Below are 14,245 nucleotides of genomic sequence, written 5' to 3'. Positions count from 1 at the left end.
AAAAAAAAGAGTCATGCCACTCTGCTGGCAGCTTTGAAGGTTTTCTGTGCAGACATTGAAAGGGATTCATGTAGGGAAGATATACACTAACTAAATAAGGCCAAATTCTGAGTTTGAATCATGAGGCAAAGGCTACTTCTGCTCTGTTATTGGTTATGCACTCCACATCAAAAGATGTAAGCCCCTTTGCAAAGAGGTCAGAGGTAGGTTGATGGAGGCTCTTAGGCAATTTTTTTGTTTATGCAGTCATTTATACATATGGTTTTGCATTCACTCCCCAGAAAATGCATTCATTCCCATGCACTCCACTTTTAACTTTGGTTAAGGGATTGTCATCTGCCTGGATTCTTTCCATTCTTACAGCTGAGATGATAACACTAAAGAACAGTAAATAAATGACCATTTATCAACTTGATGTCAACAACATTGGAGTCATTAAAACAACAACAACAAAAACCCGATTTCTGGCAACACACTACCAGCCTTTGAGTCTTCCCAGTGAGCAAACCTGGATTGCCATATCTGTCCTTTTTATTGTGATATGTTCTCATATCACAATATGGGAGGAGATTCAAACTCCCCATTATGTTGGCTCATCAGCTATAGGCTGAGTATATTGGAGACACTTGACATTTTTCGATGAAGTGCTCACCAAAGGATATACCCACTGCCATCACACCAATTCCGACTCACAGTGACCCTGTAGACAGGGTTTCTGAGGCTGTAAACTTTCATGAGAACAGAGAGCCTCAACTGTTTTCAATCCCTAACTTTGTGATTAGCAGTCCAGCGCTTACCCTACAGCACCACCAAGCTCCCTCATATAAGGCTACCAGACTTTAGCTAAGGATAAGACTATAACATCCAACTAAGGACACTTTCTTTTAGGTCAGTACTAAGCCATATACCAAAAATAAACACACAAGCATTGTGAGAGAATTCTAGAGCAGGGGTTAGCATGTTAAGGCCCATGGGCCCAGTATGATCTGCTTCTTGTTTTTGTAAATAATGGTTTCTTGGCAAATAGCCATGCTTCATATAGGTATGTCTGTGGGTCAGTCCATGCTATTTTGAGATAGCTGAGTAGTTGCAACAGAGACCTTATGGCCCATAGAGACCCTCATCTTTCTCCCTTGGAGTGGCTGTTTTCAAACTGCTGACCTTTGCCTTAGTAGCCCATCGCATGACCACTGGGTTACCAGGGCTTCCTAGAGAAAAAATTGGCTGGCCACTGCTCTAGCAGACGAAGTACAAGTACTAATCAGTTCTTAGTTATAGCCTAGTCCACAATGTCTCTTTATAGTTGAAAGAGACGAATCAATACTGATGTTACAGTCATAAATTTCAAGTGTCTCCAAATAAAATATCAACTGATATCTGATTTATTTTAAACTGAAGAGATTTGGTGGAGGGGGGATGAAAAGCTATTTCATAACACTAATGAGAGCTTTGCCTTGGCGCCTTTCCCACTGATAGAGTAGGGAGGATTTAAAAATCTTTTGCACATTGGAGTAAATCTGCTTATTCTAGGAAGTAAAGCTTGTTTCCCTCTTGGAAGGTGGCAGGAAACCAGTAACAAACATAATGTGTTTACAGAAGTTGCTTAAATGACACATGAAGCGAAGAGAGTGGTATATAATGAAAGGATATAAAAAGAAATAACTGACGAAGAAACGAGGTCAAAGGAAAGGCCAGAAACAACTTCACATTAGCCAGCACACGAAAACGTCTTCAAAGTCAGATGCGGGACCATCATGACTGGCGTTTGTCTTCATCAAAAGCAATAGCCACATAGTACCTTTCCTGAGTCCAATATCCCTGTAGTTGCTGTGACATATCAAGTGTTTCCTCAGCTATGTCTCTCATCCTCCTACTTCAAAAATTCAAACCAAACTCACTGCCACCGAGTTGATCCTGACTCAGAGGGTTCCCATAACTGCAAATGTTTACCAGAGCAGGCAGCTCATCTTTGTCCCATAGAGTGGCTGGTGGGTTTGAACCATCAACCTTTCATTTAGCAGCCCAATGCCTAATGTGTCTGTGTGTTCAGTGCATATTCATTGAGAGCTGCCTGGTGCCTAGAAGTAATCTTTTCACTAGTCTCTCATTTCTTCCTCCTACTCTATGTCTTTGCCAGGAGTGTGGCAACATCCTTTCTTTCACCTGGTCTCCTGTTGCTGCCCATTATATGCCAGACATTACAGTTAAACAGAACGTCTTGCTTTTTCCCTCTGATACATGCCTCTTTGCTGCTTCTGTGTCTGTGTTTCCACGTTTCACTCTACTTGGGGTGTTCTTCTTTCCATATTTATGTGTTCTAGACATTCATACTTCAAGACTACCTCATACAGCATGACATGCTTCAAGGCAAGATTTAAATAGGTTCTGTGGCAGATGCAAACTTCTTATGTAAGCTTCTTCATATCCGATATGGAGCATAGTTATTCGAGGACCCCGACATTGGAGTCTTTATCTTGACATGGGCTTCCATCGTAGGAAGTAGGAATGGGAAAGAGAGATGACAACATGGCTCTTATATAGCATCTTAAGTTGCTCGTAAGTCTTTCAGTTCTGCTTGCAGTTCATTGGCCAGAGCCGTTCATATAGCCACCTTTACTATCAAAGGCTTAGGAGTTAGAAAAGCAGGAAAACACACCTGGCAGTTTGCAAGCTGGAGGAAACTGAAGAAAACATGCAAGGCTTGAGTTGAAATAGTGAAAGTTCCTCTGGGCACAATATCGAATGATGCATGAAGCATCGAAAGAAAATGGAAGGAATACACAGTTACTGTGTTAAAAAAAAAGATTGGTTGACATTCAACCATTTCAAGGGGGCAGTATTAGATCAGGAACTTATGGTATTAAAGGAAGAACTCTAAGCTGCACTGAAGGCACTAGGGAAAAGCACAGGTCCAGGAATTGATGGAATACCACTGGCAATGGCTCATTAAACTGATGCAGCACTGGAAGCACTCACCTGTCTACACCAAGAGATTTGGAAGACAGCTACCTAGCCAACTAACTGGAAGAGAATCATGTTCGTGTCCATTCCAAGTAAAAGTGATTGAACACACTGTTGAAATTATCAAACAATACCATTGATATCACACATTTGTCAAATTTTGTTGACAGTAATTTAAAAACCGGTTGCAATGGTATATTTACAGGAGAAATTCAAGCTGGATTCAGAAGAGAACGTGGAAATGAGGGATAGGATTGCTGATGTCAGACGGATTGGGGCTGAAAGCTAAGATAGTAGAAAGATGTGTATCTACGTTGTATTGAAGATGCAAAGGCATTTGTGGATCATAACAAATTGTGGAAAATATTTCCAAGCATGGAGATTCCAGATGCAGAGTTTGTGCAAGGACCAAGTAGTCAGTTCAAAGCCAAAAAAGGACTACTCTGCGCTTTAGTCAGGGAAAGTGCATGTCAAAGTTATCGTTCACAATCCTAATTTAATCTCAGCACCTATTTCAAGAAGCTAGACTATATGAAGCAGAGCCTAGCATCAGGATTGGAAGATGATTCTAACCGTCTCTCGGAATATGCAGATGACACAATTTTGCTTGCTGAAAGTGAAGATTTGAAGCACTTAGAAGATCAAAGACGACAGCCTTTTGCATAGATGGCACCTCAACATAAAACAAAAATCATCACAAGTGGACCAGTCGGTCCATTAGCAGAATTGTGATAAATGGAAAAAAGATCGACGTTGTCAAGGATTTTATTTTACTTGGAATCACAATCAGTTCCCATGGGAGTAGCAGTCAAGAAATAAAACTATGCATTGAATCAGGAACATCTGTTGCAAAAGATATCTTTAAAGTATTAAAAAGCAAAGGTGTCACCTTGAGGATTAAAGTGTGGCCCAAGCCATGATCGTTTCAATTGCCTCAGATGCATGCAAAAGCTGGACAATAAATAAGGAATCCCTAGGAAGAATTGATGTTTTCCAATGAAGGGAGGGACAAAGAATATTGAATACCGCATGGTCTGCAAAAGAATGAACAAATCTGGCCTGGAAGAAGTTCAGCTGAGATATTTCTTAGAAGTGACAATGAAAACACTTGTGGACATGTTACCAGGAGGGACCAACCCCTGGGGAAGTACAGCCTGGGTCAACCCCAAAGAAAGAGGTCTTCAACGAGATGCATGGACACTGGCTGCAAAAATGGGCTTAACCAAAGCATAGAAATAGTTGTGAGGGTGGTGTGAGACTGGGTAATGTTTCATTCTATTGAACATAGGGTCACTATGAGTTAGAACCATCTCAACAGCACCTGCAAGCCATCACCTTCAAAGGAGATGGGAGAGTGCCTTCCTATCTAAGCTTCAGACTAGAGTGAGGCAAGTGAATACCTAGAGTACAAATTACCTTTTCACTACCATATTCAATAACTGATGAGTGCTTCCATTTATGGATTTGAATGACTGGTTAAATTTGAAAGGGGGTATTAAAAGCACTAGAGGATTGTAATGAATGCATTGGTATGTTTCTGGGTACAAATGCTAGTCTCTGTTAAGTTAAAACACTTGTCCAGAAGCCAGCCTCAGTTATTCCACTTGTGGAATTATCCACATTGACAAAATCTTCGACCCTGGAGGTTGGAATAATAGACATTACTACTGATGAAGGTTTTATCTGATCTAAAACTCATCCATTGGTTCTCCAATTACACTTGAATATAGTTAGGAGCAGTTAATACAGTGGGAAATGAAAAACTGGAATAGAAATGCCCTTAAAGGATGCTTCCCTCTTTCAGGTGAGGTGTAACTCCTACAGACCAGAAGCTGCCCGAGAACAAGTCCAGATTGGTGCTCACAGCCCTCCTCAGTTCAGGTAAAATGGATGATACCAGTTCGCTCTACTTCTTCACGCAGACATCCCAGTGCTCTGTTAAATAGTCTGGACCAAAGCCTGTATCATCAGCAGTGTGATTTCCATTTTACTGGCAAAAATTAATTTGGCCGCACAGAAACTAAGCATCTTTTCTTTATCAGGAGTAAGCAGGTTTAGTTCACATTATCTCAACTACATTTCTGCTGGTGGTCACTTGTACATGCTGCTTTTGTCAAGACTCCAGAGATAATGTGGAGTCCAAACCCTAGCCTTTGTAGGAAATCCCACTTACTATCTTCCAGTGTTTGCAAGGCAGTCCTTCATGGGTACCATATATGATGCATCTCCGTAGGCCAGAATATTTGATTTCCACATCAACCTGCTTTTCTTTTTGTCGGGACTACAGCACAGTCTTTGAAAAATGGATGAGATCTCAGGGACTCTGTCTGAAATAAATTAGAGCTCTAATTTATTTTGTGGCATTGAATATTCCATTTTATACCCCTTGTTCTGCCATGCAATTGACTGAGAGACATGAATGAACACCCACTTTCTAAAAGGCTCTGAATACAAGGCAGGATACAAGTTTGGCAATTATAATTCATGTGTAGAGTCGAAAGCTCCTCCACTTTGTAAGCTTTTAGTTTTAATCCCATTTAGAAACAGAGAATTGTGAACGAGTCTTACGTGTTAGAATGTATAAAATATTGACTAAAATGAAAATGAAGGTTAATATTACTTACCCTATGCTAAGTTCTATAGTTTGAGAAATGTGTCTCTATAGGGGACAGAGAATTAATTACCCTATGAAATTCAAGAAGCTACGATAATTTACATTTATTTTATTATTTGCATAGAACATATTATATCTGAATATCTTTATATTTGATGCTTAAATGAACCTATTAACATATTGCAGTCAAGTCTCCTAAAATTTCTTCTATATGTTAAAATATTATTCCTAAAATCTTACCGTAGAAATGCTCCAGAAATTGACTATACATTTCCCACTAGCATAAAAATCTAATAACTGTGTTGGAAAGTCTCCCCCACTGGGTTGAACTGTCTGAAGGCTGACAGTCTCTAATGGACTAAAACGTGCTCCTACTGACAAACGGTGCAGATGAAAGCACGCAGTAGATTAATTACTCAACAGATACGTTTTTAGAAACTAATTTCCTTTTACCAACTAGTTGCCTGTGATGTTGGATTTTAGCCCACAATTTGCAAAGTATGCTTACTAATTATAGGCCACATTCTATATTTAACACTGCCCAGGGTGAATCACACGGAAATATGCATCCCTCCCCCTAGATCCAGCTAAAACACGAGGTTCTGAGGTTTTTTTTTTAGATACCGTCATTCAAATGCCCGCAGGTAACAAATTCATTTACGAACGAGTCAGTGACTGAGAATGTGGAGTCTCTAGTCAACCCTTAGACCGTGCAGAAATAGATGAGGGGCAGCTCTTTCCACACCAACTGCACTTCTGACGTGTGATGGATGCCTGCACTAACAACGGATTCTGAGTGCCGTGGAAATCACACAATGGACATATAACATCCAAAGCCAGTAGCAAATCAAAGGGCTAGGCAGGAAATGGCACCTTTTAGTCAGGGAACTGGCAAGAATATCAGCTTTTGGAGGGAATGCCTCTGAAAGAATTTTTCATTGATACCAGCTGGCTACCATGCACTACTTGATTGTTGTACACACCAAATTCTAGGTAAGAATTCACCTCCACGCTCAATAGAAATTTTGAGGAAGTGTTTTTGTCGATAGGATGAATTTTTGAAGAAGAATTGGAAATGTAACCACCTAGATGAAACTTACAAACATGATATTGAATGAAAAAAGTCAGAGATTAAAGAGTACATATGTTGTGAGTTTTAAGATAGGAAGCCCCCAAACAGGTGAGACTAATCTGTGGCAATAGAAACAGCGTTGGCGTGGTGGTTACTTTGATGGGTGCTGTGGGTACAAGATCTGAGGGAACCTTCTAGTTATGTCTGGATCTAGGTGTTGTGTCTTGAGCTACGCACAAAGACACGAACAAGCTTTACACTTAACTTCTGTGGCCTTTACCAGGGGGCTTCCAAACGTTCATACAAAATAAAAAGGTAGTGGAATTTTTACATGAACTTTTGGAAACCCCCTCTTTATGTAAGTTATACCTTAACATAAACCCCCTTAAATTTTGTTTTAGAAACATGAGAAATGCTAAGTAGTGGTGATGACACACTCGAATTTGATGCTAGGAGGCAGCCTATGCTGAACATTTGCCTGGTATTCAGGTCGGTCTGGTCTCGGCTTGGTTTGTGTCTTTGGAAATTTCCTTAACCATCCTGGGCTTCAGTTGTCTCCCCTGTATCCACCATATCTCCAGGCCGACATGTCTGCGAATAACACACTGCTGTACTTCTCTCTCAAACGTACTGGGTAAGAATGAAATGACATGGACTGTGACTTATCCTTTGCAGAGTCAATGGTGCAATTAGCAACTTTGAAGAGTTTCAGAAGGCTTTTAACTGTCCACTTAACGCCACGATGAACCGAGGCCTGGACTCCTGCCGCCTGTGGTAGCTGCTGGACCGCTGCATTCTGCCACCCGGAGCAAGCTAAACAGTGCCGTTAGATGTTGCACCGAGCACTCCCCCACTCCCCCCCTCCCCCTGCTGCTTGGGCTTATAGTCCCCAAGAACTTTCCTTTGTAATGTGCTTTCATTCTTTGGAGAAGGGGACCTGTTTGGATCTAAACAATATCTGTCCCAAATGCTAGGTTTTCAAAAACAGAATGTGCAAAATGAACCAAGCCTGCTCCTTTAGAAAACCAAAGCACCAAAAACAATAAATCCCTAGGCTACTCGTGTGGACACACTGTCCGCCGAATGGTGGCCCCTGGCTATTTGAATGGATTAGGCTCCGCGGAGGGTTGGGGATGCCATTTCGAGGCCCTAGAAAGCACCCCTAAAGAACTCCCGTCGGTGAAACTGGTCCCCCTCGAGGATGAAGACATGAGGGTGCCCAGGAGGTCCACTGCTCTGTGGAAGGTGGGGCTAGATTTTATGGTACAGGATTAGACAGCATCTTTAGCCTAATTTAGATACATTAGAAGTCTTTTGGATCTTGACTTTTCCTCTGTTCGCTGGGAAGTGCTTGCCCTCACTTTGAGTCCGACTGAAATGGGAACGTGCCGCCTAGCTGGAGTCTGGTGTAGCCGATTGCCTGTTCAAGTCTGTGGGCATGCAGCTGGCAGAAAGGCTACCCGGAAAAGGATTTGAGCTTATCAAATAGAAAAGAAAAAGAATAGAGCTGCAAGCCCCGGAAGGAGTCCCTAGTTGCGCAGCGGCAGGGAAAGTAGACGAGGCCACCTCCACCATTGGATCTCAGCTCGCTGACCCTTGGAGGAAAGTTTGAGCTCAGACACTTCCCTATAGGCTCAGCCCTGGCTGGCTGGCTGGCCACCCTCCTCTGTCCGTTCTTGTGTGTCTGAAATGAAGCAGGCATTGAGAAAATGCTCTTCCCATGCCCCGTGGGGAACGTCTGGTGGCCATGGGGCTTGCACGCAAAGGGACACACACCACCCAGAGGAGGAAGCAGAAGAGCCCCCTGCTGCTCCGGCTTGTTCGACGCCGCCGCTGTTATAAAACCCCTTGGAAAAAGTTCTCGACCGGAGACATTTCAGGCGTTAACATCTCCAGTTCCCTGAGCAGCCCAGAGAAGCTCTGTGTCCTCTCCCAGTCTTCCGAGGCTCTGGGAGGAAGAGCACACTCAGGGGTAGATCTTCGGAGGCTTTCCCTTCTAAGTGGACGCCGCCATCCCTCAGTGTGTGGGGAGGCCAAAATCTTCGTGGCCTGAAAGCAGTTGAAGGAGCCCCTGGTAGCACGGTGGGTAAAGCATTGAAAGGTTGGCTGTTTGAACCTCTGGTGAGTCTGGTTCCTCCCATCCAGATCGATAGCCTCTCAAACCGTCGTCGTTCTTAGGTGCCCTCAGGGAACCCTATGGAGCACGTGTCTTCAGTCCTCTATGGTCACGGTGAGGCAGAAGCAACTCTCCAGAGCAGCAGGTTGGGTTTCATCAGTTACTGGGCATCTCCCATTCCTTAAACTAGCCACTTATCCATTGTCTCGTTCTGCATCGCACGAGAGGCGCTAGGGAAGTAAGCCAGGAGGGAAAGCTCAAAAGCAAACAGACTAACCACAGGCGCCCTTTTGCTTTCATCTTTAAAAAGCTATATAGATGTACGGTTACACAGGCTGTGCAGGTCTCTTTTTGTAGCCCAGGGGACTTCAAAAGGGAGGGACGTGGAGGAGCACCAGCACGGGGACATTTACACGGTTAGCCAGACAGTGACTTTCCTCTGGAGTTCTTCCTCTCCAACTGGATCCACTTCTGAACAAGGACGCCCTCTCCCTTCTCTTCATCGTGGCTTCCTGTGCCCCGAGTCTGTGTTTCTAAACACAAGTGATCTTACACTACGGGTGCTGGAAATCACGGTGCCTTTTCTCCGGAGGAATCCCTCACATTTGATTTAGGCATACCACATACTCCCTGTTTTATTCTTTTATGTAGGCCTTTCAGTTCGGTTGAGGTTTGTCACACCTATAAGAAAAAGAATTTCCTTCCGGATTTTTTTTTTTAAACTCCAAAGAAACACGTTCCTGCAGGTCAGAGAAAGTGTTTGATGAAGGCATAGAGGAGTTAGGACATCATTAAGTCAGGTGCTGATTTGGGGAAAACCGGTTGGTGATCATTCCAGACCCTCACAGTTTCCAAATGGTCCTGAGTAACTTGTTGCAACTCGGTTACCGTATGTACACGAGTATAAGCTGACTCGAATATCAGCCAAGGCACCTAATTTTACCACAAAACTGCATAAAAAATGTGCTGAAAAGCTTGGCTCATACACGAGTGTATACAGCATACTGGTTGCTCTAATTAGGAGGGCTATTATTCCAAACAAAAATCCCATAGTAATAGTATCAAATCATTGCTACAAGCTAAAATTTTGTAGTAGGATTGGACTTCCAACAGGCTCATGCCTCCATCTTCAAATTCTTGTGCCTCCATATCAGCACAGAGTACTAAAGGAAACACACTAAGTGGTTGCGAAAGGTAAAATGCAACTGGAGAGGAAGGGAAATAAAGCAGGGAGAAGCTGGCCTAAGAATGTGGCTCTAAAGAAAAGACAAGATGTTGGCAACCTTGCCAGAAACATCCACTGGAGTAGAGCCATAAAGTTTGACAAAAATAATTATGGTAAATTAAAAGGAAATTAGATATCGGATCTCAGACTAGGGATGTCATCATACACTTCTCTGATTCATGTACCAGATGTTCTGCCGGCGAACTGTCTGGGTATTGGAAAGAGGGTTTTTTTGGGTGCAGCTCTTCTGGATTTCGTCAAGAATGACATGTACCGAAAGTGGTATTATTGCCTGGGTTTATCACCATTGCCCACAGCTTGTGGAGCTTTGCACGAAGCTCTCAGAATTGGCCTTAGGTTTCCATTTTTCCCCCTTTTATAAGATGGGACCTTGGACATGACTAATGGAAGCTCAGGATTCATAGATTCTTCTGCAAGTTTATTTAGTGCGTTTCCTCAATGGAGCTTAAAGCAGAGTACATAAATTTTATCTTACTTAGCCCTGGAACATTGCTAAGAAGGAACTTGGAACTATGGCTTGCCAGATAGGATATGCTGCGCTAGAGGAGTAGAGAATATGAACTAGCTTGTCAAGTAGCCAGTGTCAGGAAAGGCAGAGCCTCTGCACTGTGGGCTACCGGCTTTGGATTAAGCTGCATCCCCTTTGGCTAGCTTATTATTAAATACGCTACTATGTCATAGGTTTTTTCCCCCTTGTTTCCCAGGTAAATTTTATCATAAAGCCTCAGTTATGTATTACATGGTGGAAGACTGTGATTATTTCATGCAACATTCTCATTGTCGGTGGCAATGCCCCACTGACTGGAAGAAAGGTGTTCTTGCGTTATGCGTTTTACATCTAAATGTTCACTGTGAGACTCACCTGGTTGTATTTTCTTCCCCTACTTGTGAAACAATGTGAATAAATATTTTAAGAACAAGAAAAAGTGGAAGGTTTTCTCTTTCCTTTTTAAAATTAAAATGTACCTATTATGAAGTTCGGTTTTGACCATGATCCACAAAAAAGCTATTGTATTAAAATCTATTAACTATTCAGTTCTGTTTCTAGTAGTAGTCACCAAAACTATATATACAAAGCACTATAGTAGACTAGCTTTTGTTGGGAAATGGGATTGTACAGTTATTTACAATATAGACAATGAGAGATTTGCAAGTTGTGGGTAGGAAGCAGTCAATGGTTTTCTTCCAGAATTTTAAGTTAACTGTGGTCGATTGCCTTTACAACAATATTGGGGGATAGGCCTCTAAGGAAATTATCAATCATAATATAGTGCTCTTGGAAAGTTGACAAACATTAATCTTATAAAACCAAAGTATTTCCATGTGCTATTACCACTTTTTAACACTAGTCAATTTTCAGTCATTCAACACATTCAACCCATTGTGTTTCAAGCATTCTGCAGCTGTATTTAGGTGGACAGTTGTGTTAGTCTCCAGGGTTCTGGCTGCCATCACCGTGGCTCCATGGGGCCTGTCAACAGGAAGGTGAAGCAGAGAGTGTGTGTCCCACCTCCAGGAAGGAAGACCGGAGGAGTTCCCATAATCCTCAGGAGCAAGCCATACCCACACAGAGGCCTCATTGGCTATGACCTGATTGACATGCTAGAATCCACCCCTTCGCTCAAGTTGATGAGATTATGTAACTGCCACAGACCATCCCTTGTTAACTTGACACTTTTACAGAGCTCTTTAGCTATATATAATTTTTAAACAAAGCAATAATATCTATCTAACAAGATAAAACTAAAATGCATACAATTCAATATGTGCCAGCCTATTGCCTAACATATTGTAAGTGAGAACCTACAGCTTAATCCTATAATCCTATGAATGTATTTCCCCACCTGAGACTTTGTAAGCCAGCTACTTCATGCCTTTATCTGCCCAATTTTGAGTATCCCATTTCTATACTGCTCACTTAAATCAAGCCAGTGCTGTGAGGAGACAGTCATATTCTTTGATGTGAAGAATCTTCATTCCGGGGGAAGTGGGGAGGGAGGGGGTAAATGAGGACCTAATGCCGGGGGCTTAAGTGGAGAGGAAATGTTTTGAGCATGATGAGGGCAATGAATGTACAAATGCGCTTTACACAATTGATGTGTGTATGGATTGTGATAAGAGTTGTATGAGCCCCTAATAAAACGATTAAAAAAAAAGAAAATAATGATGACAACCTATGTAATTAAAAAAAAAATCTTCATTTCAGTTGGAACCTTGTGAGTCTGCCTCCATAAGCAAAATCAAATCAGGACAGGCCATCCAGAAAGTCAGCAGCACTATGCACCAATTCACAAGCTCCAAAATCTTTTCTTCTTCTGGTCGGGTTCTGGTCAACTCAATGTGGGCCACCTCGCTTAGCCTCCCCAACGTGCCCCTTGGTCGCCTCACTTTTCGACCATGGGTAGTGTCACAAATGCTCAACAAACCCAGCCCCCTTGGGCTAGGTCATGAACTTCAGACTAGTTAACCTGCTCTCATCTTCCTCCAGTCCCCGTGAACCAGGTCCATGGGTGACAGTGGCCCGACTCAATCCATGTCTTTATTGTTGCATTTATCCTACTTCAACTAGACAAGTGGATCCGGGTGGTCACCTAGCAAGTATTTCAGGCTGTCCACAGGCTCCCTTTAATGTTCAGTCCTAGAGAGGAGAGTTTCACCATGGCTCCAAATTTTTTCCAGCTTCTGGCACAAACCACTAGTTCAAAATTCAAAACACCAAAAGGTTCCTTTTTTTTCTTTCTTTCTTCAATCTCTCAACAGCCCCCTAAGCAAGTCTCTTCACGTCGGAATGTCCTTAGCATTCAAGACACTGCAAGCTTAGTTTTATAGAACCTTCTTTGCAGGCATGTCCTGTACCCATTTAAAGATTTAAATTGGTGGCTTAAACAATGAACTGACAAACTCTCTATACTTCCCCGCAATCATTTCTATCAATCATTATATCAATAACAATAGTCAAAAGAAAACAGTATAAACCTACTACAGCCAGATCCTAAACTCAATTCTGAAAACAGTCAAGTTAAAGCCCTACCTGTCTTAATCCTTATCAAAACTATTCCCTTGATACAAAATATGGCCTTAGGTCTCTGACTGCATCCAGCCAGGCCTTCTGTTAGCCATTTTCAATAAGCAGCATGGTCTTTGAGAAATTCAAGGGGCGATTTCGGCCCTGAGCTCAAAATATACATTAATCGAAACATGATTAAGCAGATAGGATTCACCCACCCGGAGCTCCTGCTGCCAGACCAGAAAATTGGGAGGTAAGGTGAAGGAAATGAGGAGGTGGAGCCCTGAAATTAGAACTAGGGTCTCTCCTGAAACAGTGGGGGCATCCCCAGCCTAAATCCCAAGGCCCTGCAAGTAACTGGGGGAAATGCCTGACCACAACTGGTGGGGCTCCATGCTACTGCAGGAACATCCACCCAATCTCCAAGGCAATCTCTCGGTCTACAGTAATACCCCCCCCTGCCAGCTATAGAGCTTTACACCAAGGAGGGTATACCCACATGCCCTCCTCAACAGTCCAGTTGCAGAGGAAAATACCACAGGCCATTCCAGATGCTCCAAGAACCGTTAAGCCTACTTAGAGATCGGCCAGAAGCAACGCCCTCATGGGCCCACAACAACGTGATCAGTGTCACATGAGAAGAATATCTAACACACATTCCAAATAACGGAATACTGGGTGGCTAGGATAAGAGTGAAACCACAGGAAGATATAGCGATAGCCTGACCCCTCAGTACAGCTACCAGCAGGTAGTTCATAGAAGTACTCATACAAATCCCCCAAGAGAGAGCCCAGGGACCTTTGACTCAGGAAGATGGCTCCAGGCTCCCCTGAAACAACATGTAAACAGCAACCAGACTTAAAGCCAGTGCCAGACGAATGCAGCATGGCGGCAAGATGTGGGGAGCCAGTGGAGGGGCCTGAGGGCTCGACCCTCATATCAGCTACTTGGACAACTGCCCCTCCCCCCAGAAGAATTTACTTGAGAGGACGGCACTGAAGCTGCAGCTAGGGGAGAGGGGCATGTCTGAACATAGCAGTTGGGAGCAAACGAAGGGTGAGTGAGAGAGAGTGGAGCACATCCTGGCCTACCAGGCCTGAAGGACGATATCCCTGCTCTGAACAGCCAATGAACAGAGTGGACAATATGGCTGATCCCACTACGAGACATGCCATCCCTTGCTGGCCCAGGGCCCTAAGGGGGACAACACTGGAGACTCAGTGTCAGG

At 43.1% G+C, this 14,245-nt stretch overlaps 1 protein-coding gene across 1 annotated transcript in view; it reads left to right on the top strand.

The window, feature by feature from the left end:
• PHEX (phosphate regulating endopeptidase homolog X-linked) overlaps positions 1-7,493 on the top strand; it is a 228,764-nt gene extending 221,271 nt beyond the window's left edge. The window contains exons 21-22 of the mRNA XM_004709915.3: positions 4,766-4,842; positions 7,323-7,493. Coding sequence (XP_004709972.1) covers positions 4,766-4,842; positions 7,323-7,425 — 180 coding nt within the window. The 3' untranslated portion in view covers positions 7,426-7,493. The remainder of the gene's footprint in view (positions 1-4,765; positions 4,843-7,322) is intronic.
• The last annotated feature ends 6,752 nt before the right edge of the window (positions 7,494-14,245 follow it).

This window comes from Echinops telfairi, unplaced genomic scaffold (assembly GCF_000313985.2).
Source record: "Echinops telfairi isolate 266 unplaced genomic scaffold, ASM31398v2 ScPeMD7_53;HRSCAF=182, whole genome shotgun sequence".
Taxonomy (NCBI): domain Eukaryota; kingdom Metazoa; phylum Chordata; class Mammalia; order Afrosoricida; family Tenrecidae; genus Echinops; species Echinops telfairi.
This window is presented reverse-complemented; position numbering and strand designations above follow the sequence as displayed.